Here is an 8,998-nt window from a genome sequence, read left to right as displayed (position 1 = left end):
TTGTCGCTCTGAGGCCGCGCCCCCCCTCCCCGCGGTGCTGTGTAAGTTTGGGGTGCGCGAGCTGGCCCGGGGGCTTGGGGCGCACCAAGCTCTGAGAGGTCTCTGTGGGGTCTCCAGGCCAGAGACAGGCTTCGGGGGACTGCTTTGGTGTGTGTTGTGGAGAGGTCCCGATCGAGTCTCCTGGGAGTGAGTGCGGGAGGCTTGCTCTCGGCGGGTGGGGCTGCAGCTTGCCTGTTTGGGGGTGGGGGCGAGGTCAGTATGTGTGTCCGGCGCCAAGTGTGTGTGTGTGCACGTCTCTGGAATCATGAGCCCTTCTGGGGGCCGGGACGCCTGTCTCCCAACTTTTAGTCTGTGTTTACGTACTGGGAAGGTGGGGGTTCAGTGTGAGCATCTGACTAAAGTGCGACGCGGCGTGTGTTGGGGCGACGGGCTCGTGCCCCTGTGTGGCCGTGTGCACACGGACGCGTGGCCCCGGGGCCCGGGGAGGTCACCACGTGAGTGTGCGTGGCTGAACCCTCTCCCCCGCCTTTCTTTCGTTTTGAGCCTTGAGCTTTCCTCTCACCCGGGACCGGGACCGTCCGCGGCTGAGCGAGGTGGGGGCCAGCGGCGCGTGGGACGCCGCGGGGCGGGACTTTGGGGGTGTCAGACGCCGGCGGCGTCCCTCACGCCCCCTTCCACAGCGCAGGGCCGCCCGCCACCTCCTCCCAGATCCCGGACCGCCGCCGCTGGCCATGGAGGTGGCGCCGGAGCAGCCTCGCTGGATGGCGCACCCCGCCGTGTTGAACGCGCAGCACCCAGACTCCCACCACCCAGGCCTGGCGCACAACTACATGGAGCCAGCCCAGCTGCTGCCGCCAGACGAGGTGGACGTCTTCTTCAACCATCTCGACTCCCAGGGGAACCCCTACTACGCCAACCCGGCCCACGCGCGGGCGCGCGTCTCCTACAGCCCCGCGCACGGTGAGCTCCGGGCTAGGGCTGAGGCAGCCAGACACCGCGCGCCGGCCCTGGAGGGGAGGAGGGCCCGACCGGCGGCTTCCCGGATGTGCGATCCGCAGGAATCGCAGCAGCTGAGAAATCGGTGCGGGGAAGGTGGGGGCACCAGGCTCCTCGTCAGTTCTGCCCACTGGTCTGTGGGGTTTGCCTCCAGGCCCTGTCCAGCGGGTACCTTCTGTGCCACTTGGCCTTCAGCTTGGGACTGACATTCCTGATTATGGACGGTTAGGGTGTTACGTTTCGGGTGTTCTTTGGGGAGGGGGTTGCTGGTTGTATTGCGAGTTGTGGTCTTGTGTCCTGCCTGCTGGGTGCCTGCCCTGACCCCTCTCCCTCTTCCCACAGCTCGCCTGACCAGTGGCCAGATGTGCCGGCCACACTTGTTGCACAGCCCTGGGTTGCCCTGGTTGGACGGGAGTAAAGCAGCCCTCTCTGCAGCAGCAGCCCACCACCACAACCCCTGGACCGTGAGCCCCTTCTCCAAGACGCCGCTGCACCCCTCAGCTGCCGGAGGCCCTGGAGGCCCCCTCTCTGTGTACCCAGGGGCCGGGAGTGCTAGCGGGGGAGGCAGCGGGAGCTCTGTGGCCTCCCTCACCCCCACGGCCGCCCACTCTGGCTCCCACCTCTTCGGCTTCCCGCCCACACCACCCAAAGAAGTGTCTCCCGACCCCAGCACCACTGGGGCTGCCTCCCCAGCCTCCTCCTCTGCAGGGGGCAGTGCAGCCCGGGGGGAGGACAAGGACGGCGTCAAGTACCAGGTGTCGCTGACTGAGAGCATGAAGATGGAAAGTGGCAGCCCCCTGCGCCCAGGCCTGGCTGCCATGGGTACCCAGCCTGCCACACACCATCCTATCCCCACCTACCCCTCCTACGTGCCAGCCTCAGCCCACGACTACAGCAGTGGACTTTTCCACCCTGGAGGCTTCCTGGGTGGCCCTGCCTCCAGCTTCACCCCTAAGCAGCGCAGCAAGGCACGCTCCTGCTCAGGTAAAGGCAGGTGCCGGGACAAGTGGAAACTGGGGCAGTTTGTGCCTTTGGGAGGGGGCAGGATTCAGTGTCCTAGATCTGGGGATGGGTATGGTCTTTCTCTAAGTGCCTCCCCCAGGTATTTGAGAGCCAGAATGGGAGAGAAGGGGCCTAAAACCTTGTCATTTTCGGAAGTGCTTCTGGTGGCTCCTCAAGTTCAGCTCCCTCCCCCCTCTCTCCTCCCCTCTGAGGTCAGCCATTGCCAGGCCAGAACACAGAAGGAGAATTCCCTCTTCCCGGTCCCGAGTTTTAAGTGAAAATTCGAGCAGCCTAGTGGCTGCGTGTGTGAGAGAATGCAGCGTGCAGGGAGGCGCTGAGCCCGCGCACCCAGCCCCGGGTGATTTTGAGTGTGAGTGAGTGTGCGTGCAGCCACGCACGCCGAGGCTCCAGGCCAGTAAGGAATCCGGTTCTCCAGCTCAGCCCAATCACAGATTTCGTTGACTCTGATCTTGGGAGATTCCCCAGAGCGAAATTCCCAGTACCTGCTCCCCTCCCTGCCCCTTGGCAGCCTCCTGGCTCCCTCCCTGAAGGCAAGGTGGGGGTGGGGGGCAGGGGGCTGAAACCATAGGGGCTCTTGCCTGTGGGCCCTGGGAGCTGGCCGGGGCCAGGCTGGACTTTCCCAAGAATCTGGTGGTGGCATGGGGGCTTCTGCCCCTTCCTGGTGCCTTCAAGCTGGGGGAAGAGGAATATTGCAAAAACTTCCTCCCCCGCACGCAGGAACTACCTTGCCCGTATACATCGACAGTTTAGTTTAAACTAAATGGGGAAAGATTCCTGGTGACTCGGTGCTAAGGCAGCTACCCTGCTTGACTGCCCTGGCGGCACCCACCTCGGTCCTGGTGTGGGGGGTCCCTCCCTGTCCTGCCCTCAACACCTAACTTGCCTTTAATTAGTCCTTTCTCCCAAGTTTGTTTTACATTCTATTTGAATTCCAGATGGTCAATGACAAAACAAAACAAACAAAACAAAACAACAAAACCCAACAACCAAAAAAACAAAGCAACGCAGCAAGGTCACTCCGTCCACCTAGCCTAAAAATGAAAGGGCAACTCTGTTTTGTTTTAAAGAGGCTCACGTTCCACTGTAGGTCGGGACTGAATGCTGGTGCCTGCTGGGGCTGAGGGTGGAGGCCTGGGGAGAAGGAAGGAATTTACTGGGGGCCGAGAGCTCCCCAAGGGGTTGGGGCTGAGGCCTGGGACTGCGAGGAGTCTGGAGGGCAGCCTGGAGGGCAGCGGAGTCGGGGAGAGAGCAGAGAGACCCAAAGGCAGAAGTGGGGAGGGGGCGGCAGTCTTCCCCCGCCAGCGGCCCAGCCGGGCTGAACTGGGCAGCTCCTGGCCACCAGCACGGTTTGCTGTAAACACCTTTCCTGGTCTGGAGGAGAGTCCCTGGGGGCCTGGCCCCGCTCCTCCCTGCAGTCCTCCCCTTCGCCTCCCCAAGATTTAGAGGAGGGGGGTTTGGCCTTAAACTACTCTCTCCGGCCTCTGGTTCCCTGCTCATGCAGGGGAAAGGACTAAAAGTCTCCCCTAAGGCAGCGGGCGGGTGAGCAGACTTGCTGCCTGCCTGATGGGGCAGCCTGGCACCGGCTGTGCCACGTGTCTGCCCCTGGCTCCTGCCTTGACCTTGCTGGCTAAGCAGCCGGGTGTCTCTCTCTGTCCCCCTTCAGAAGGCCGGGAGTGTGTCAACTGCGGGGCTACAGCCACCCCTCTCTGGCGGCGAGACGGCACCGGCCACTACCTGTGCAACGCGTGTGGCCTCTACCACAAGATGAACGGGCAGAACCGGCCGCTCATCAAGCCCAAGCGGAGACTGGTAGGCAGCAGGGCGGGCGCCAGGTGGCTGGGGAAGGGGCGGCCCCGCAGGGATGCCGACCTGACAGAGCCCAGGGTCCACTCAGATCTAACAGAACCCTTCCAAAGCAGCCGCTCTGCCACTTGAGACCTCCTTTATCGCGAAAATCACTTCGATGTCAGTCACGCTGGCCCATTTTGCAGGTCAGATTTTTTTTCCAGGCAGGATTTCCTCCTGCGCAGCCCCCCAGGTACCCTCACTTCACCCTGCTCAGGGATCCCCAAAGCCCAGTGTCCACGGGCTCAACTCCCTGTCCCTTGGCCCCGGTTTAACTCTTTTTTAAAAATAGGGCCATGAAGTAATTTTCCCTGTCGCGCAGGGATCTCTGCTTCCCAACACACACTCTCCTCGGGCTTATTTAAATAAAACACTCACACCAGCCACCAAAAAAACCTGCCCTTTATTATTTTTCCATGGAGTCACCTATACTGTGTATTTTCATTTGAGTGATTTTAAAAAAATGCCCTTTCGGATCTCCTGCCGGAGTTTCCTATCCGGACATCTGCAGCCTGAAGATAAGGAAACTTGCTGTATCTGTTTCCGGACTCTGCGAGTTTGGAGAGTCTCTTCAGCTCAGTCCTGCCTCTCGCTGGGCTGTTTTGAAATTTCTAATACCCTCCACTCTGCAAATAATGCGTAAAATGCTAAGAATAATAAATATATTTTTTCAGGGAGAAGTGATTTACGAGGCTTAAATGGCTTCGGCGCTGCCCCCCACCTTTTTTTTTTCTCCTGCAGGAGGCGGGGTGAGGGCCTGGTGGGGGTAGGGGTGGAGGATGCGGTGTTGGCCCCTGAGTCAGAATTCCAGCTTCGGCTGCTTACTCACCCTCACCCCTCCCCGCCCCCCAAGGCTGCAGCCCTGCAGGTCCCTCTGTGGCCAGGCTCCGGCTTGAGGCCATGCTAGTCACGCTGCCGCTGCTCTGGCCCACCCACCCCCAGCCCTGCTGCTGGAGGCTCTCTGGGAGGTGTTGGGGGACTGCTTTCTGCTACAGTGGGGCTGGCACTGGGGGATCGCAGAGGGGTGCTTTTCTCTTGAGTAAAGGCTGCCTTGCCTGCTCCTCTGAGGAATCTCCAGTTCCCTTTCCCAGAAACTAGCCACGTGTTTCCAGACCCCCTCTGCCCGTGTCCCTTGGGAGTTGGGGGAAGGGCACTAACTCTGGGGTACCTGAGGCTGGACAGACAGGCCAGCCCCATCCCACCCGCTCCCCGCCCGTGGTGAGGGGACTATCCCGGACCTGCCTGCTCTGGACTGGTAGCGCAAAGGACTGTTGTTTCTCGTTGAGACGGGGCAGCGTGGCGGAACGCAAGCTTCTTAAATAGCCACGTGTGGCTCGGGCACTAGGGGCGACTGTCTGGCACAGCATGGCTAGAACCCCTGAGCATTTTTGCAGCCCCACCCTGGCACCGACAGGGGGTCCCCTTGCCCTGGCCTCAGGGACCCCCACACTCAGGAATTTAAGGGGAAGGCATGGGAGGAGACAGAAGTAGAAGGGGACCCAGCGGCCTCCGAGTCCTCCGGGCCTCAGTTTCCCCAGCTGTAGTGATGGGTTATTTGGCACTTGGGGGAGGTGCCCGTTTTCCTCTTCCGTCACCGATTCCGAGGCCAGCCTTCTGAGAGCTCTTTATTCTAAAGTTCTGTGGTTGTTTCCATCTCAGATTCTAAAATTCCACGGCTCTGAGATGCCTTGATTCCCCTGTGAGATTTACCCTCCTGGCTAAGTTGGTGGGGAGGTGGGGGGTGAGGGCTGGGGAGGGAGGGAGGTCGAGGCGGGGCGTGGGAGCCCAGCCCGCTGACGCCACCCTCCCCTCCCAGTCGGCCGCCAGGAGAGCGGGCACCTGTTGTGCAAATTGCCAGACGACAACCACCACCTTATGGCGCCGAAACGCCAACGGAGACCCTGTCTGCAACGCCTGTGGCCTCTACTACAAGCTGCACAATGTGAGTCCAGCCCGCCCCGGCTGCCCTGCCCCTCCCCCGGGACCGCTGCTCTTTGTGATGCCAGGAGAGGCCCCAGCCACCAGATCCAGCTTGGCTTGGCTTGGGAAGCTGCCGCCTGGCCTGGGGCTGGCCTGGCGGGTGGGCAAGCCCCGAGCGGGCCAGAAGGGCTTCCCATCTGAGGGGGCCAGCCTGCTGGAAGCAGCCCCCCGCAGCAGCAGGGCTCCGCAGGGCTAGGGAAGTGGTTGCTCTGTTTAAAACAAAAGTCTGGGGTTGAGGAAGGTGGCGTTTGGTATGTGGGGGCGGAGGGAGGGGCAGTGCTGGCATGTAGGGGCGCAGGGCCTGCAGGGCGCAGGCCGGCCCACCATGAAATGCACCTTCCTGAAAGTGAACCAGCGCCGGTGAGAGACAGACCACAGTGGGGCCCCCAGTCCCACTGGGGGCGGAGGGGGGAGCCGGAGGGGACTAGCTCTGGGAAGGAGACCGGCCCCCTGATGGCTCTGTGGCTCCCCCAGGTGAACAGGCCGCTGACCATGAAGAAGGAAGGGATCCAGACTCGGAACCGGAAGATGTCCAACAAGTCCAAGAAGAACAAGAAGGGGGCCGAGTGCTACGAGGAGCTGTCCAAGTGTATGCAGGAGAAGTCGTCACCCTTCAGCGCGGCCGCCCTGGCCGGACACATGGCGCCCGTGGGCCACCTGCCGCCCTTCAGCCACTCGGGACACATCCTGCCCACCCCGACGCCCATCCACCCCTCCTCCAGCCTCTCCTTTGGCCACCCCCACCCATCCAGCATGGTGACCGCCATGGGCTAGGCACCGCCCCCTGCCGAACAGACAGATGGACACTGAGGAGGGCGACCAGCAGCACTCCAGGAGGGGTGGACCAAACCCTTAGCTGCCTGCCCCTCCCCGAAGACTGATGCCACCCCTGCAGCCCAGCCGGGGGCCCCCCCGAGCCCAGCGGGCTCTGCTCAGCCGGGGCAGACACTGTGAAGAGTCCTCCTGGGCTGGGAGGTGGCTTGGCCAGGCTGCTGCCCAGGTGGGGTCTCCATCACGGACAGTTGTTTGGAGAGCAGAAAGGACAACTTTATGATGAGAAAAGAAGGGGGCAAGGAACAAACGAAACCATTTTTAGAAGGAAAAGGGAGTAGGCAAAAATAATTTATTTTGCTCTTGCTTCGAGGAGGACCGGGAGGGAGCCTGGGGAGGTCTGAGCTGCCCCGAGTTCTCTGGGTTCTTCCTCAGGGCCAAGGGCTGCTTGGCCCATCCACCCGCCAGGCTCTGGGGCAGCTCGGCGGTGGGCCCCTCGGCCCAAACCTCTCTCCTGGCTTCCCTCCCTCAGACAGCTGACTCCCGGACAGGGCCGAACCAAGGCCAGAGGGCCCCGGGCTGGCCGGGCAGGCCGAGCCTGTGTGTGCCCTGCAGCTGGGCCCTGGAGGGCAGAGACAATCATGGGCGGTCCCGCGCAGATTCCCAGGCCAGGGCTGGGTCACAGGAAGGAAACAAGATTTTCTTGAGAGGGGAAACGTCTCCCAGTTCACTCCCCCCGGCTCTGAGGCCAAAGCTGTTGTGATCCGTGTCCCCGTAACAGTCCGAGCCGCAGCCTGTCTCCTCGGCCAGTGGGCCTCTGTACATATGCCCTTTTCTGCTCGCCCTCCACACCCTCCCCTCCCACTCTGAAACAAAAGAAAAAAATATTAAAAAAAAAAAAACTGCATAAGCTTAACTCGCTGACGAGTTAGTTGTTTTATTTTTGAACTCATTTTGGGTCCAGTCAATTGTACATTGCCACACAAGTCCTTGCTATGGAAAGGAATAAAACCTACAAACCAAGGCTGTAGCCTCGAAATTATTTTTGGAATAGTCTTGGATCCCACAGCCCTACAACGGGACGCTGAGGGCCAGGGGAGAGGCCTGGTGCTCTCGGCTTCAGGGGGGTGGGCCTGGTAGGCGGTGAAGACAGGAGTTGGGGGTGGCCAGAGCCAGGACCCAGGGGGAGGCCATGACCCTGCCGGGGCCCCGGGAGGTGCCGGGTTCTGTGCTTTGTGGTGGCTTCTGGATCCTTCCCAAGGTACAGCTGTACATAACCGTGTCCGAGCTTAGATTCTGTATGCGGTGGTGGTGGGGCGCGGCGGCCCGAGGGGGCCCGGCCCAGGAAGAGGATTGTGCTGATGTAGTCGACCAAGTGCAATATGGGCAGGCCATCGCTGCGGGGCACCACAGCCAGAAGTAACTTATTTTGTACTAGTATCCGCATAAGAAGAAGAATCGGCAGTATTTTCTGTTTTTATGTTTTATTTTGCTTGTTTTATTTTGGATTAGTGAACTAAGTTATTGTTAATTATGTACAACGTTTATATATTGTCTGTAAAAATTGTATGCTATCCTCCTATTCCTTTAAAGTGAATACTGTTAAGAATAATAAAATACTTTTTGTGAATGCTTCTGGTTTGCCTGGTTGGCTCCCAGGGCTTTGGGGTCCGGTGTGATTAGCAGTCAGACTGAACAGCTTTCACAGCCCCGCGTTTGAGGGAAAGGCTCCTGGAAGGGCAGCCACACTCTGTGCTCTGAATTGCTCCCAGCTGAATTTCATTTAAGGGGGGGGGGGGCGGTGGGCCTGGGGGCTGGGTGGTTACTGGAGAGGCCCTTAGCCCGGTTTCTCAGTCTGTGGTCATCACACGCCTCCTTTCTATGACGTCTCAACTCCATTTCTTAAGACTCCAACAAGAACTGGTCCCCTCACTCTGCCCCATCCCATCCACTCCCTCCCACGGGCCGGTCACTTCTTATTTCTGAGTTCTCTGGTCACTAATATTCCTGTTCAGTGACAGACAGGATCTCTCATGTCTCTGATCACTGATGTCATGGACTGTGTCATCTTCCATGATGTTGTTGGTCATCAGAGTTAGCCACTGTGTCTGGTCACCAGAGCCCACGGTCAGAGACATCTGATTAGCACTAACTGACCACCACAGCTTAATCACCAGTATTAGAATGCTTTTGCTCAACATGCCTGATCACAATCCTGCACAAAATATGCTTAAAAGGTGTCTAGCGACCATCCGTGCTCACCAGTATGTCTGATGGTGAGTATCTCCTATCACTAGTGTTTCTAACCTACATATCTACTCACCAATATTTCTGCTCAATGTGTCTGACTGCCCAGCTCTCCATCACTCTCTGCTTTCCCAGT

At 59.7% G+C, this 8,998-nt stretch overlaps 1 protein-coding gene across 1 annotated transcript; it reads left to right on the top strand.

The window, feature by feature from the left end:
• The first annotated feature begins 691 nt into the window (after positions 1 to 691).
• GATA2 (GATA binding protein 2) lies at positions 692 to 8,116 on the top strand. The gene is made up of 5 exons (XM_012732068.1): positions 692 to 960; positions 1,339 to 1,980; positions 3,683 to 3,828; positions 5,681 to 5,806; positions 6,319 to 8,116. Exons 1-5 carry the CDS (start codon positions 732 to 734, stop codon positions 6,616 to 6,618), a joined length of 1,443 nt encoding a protein of 480 aa, XP_012587522.1. The 5' UTR covers positions 692 to 731; the 3' UTR covers positions 6,619 to 8,116.
• Positions 8,117 to 8,998: the final 882 nt, after the last annotated feature.

The sequence above is a fragment of the Condylura cristata genome, unplaced genomic scaffold, assembly GCF_000260355.1.
Source record: "Condylura cristata isolate star-nosed mole 26May11 unplaced genomic scaffold, ConCri1.0 scaffold00033, whole genome shotgun sequence".
In the NCBI taxonomy this organism is placed as follows: Eukaryota; Metazoa; Chordata; class Mammalia; order Eulipotyphla; family Talpidae; genus Condylura; species Condylura cristata.
The sequence above is the reverse complement of the archived record's forward strand: the minus strand, read 5'-3'. Positions and strand labels throughout refer to the sequence as shown.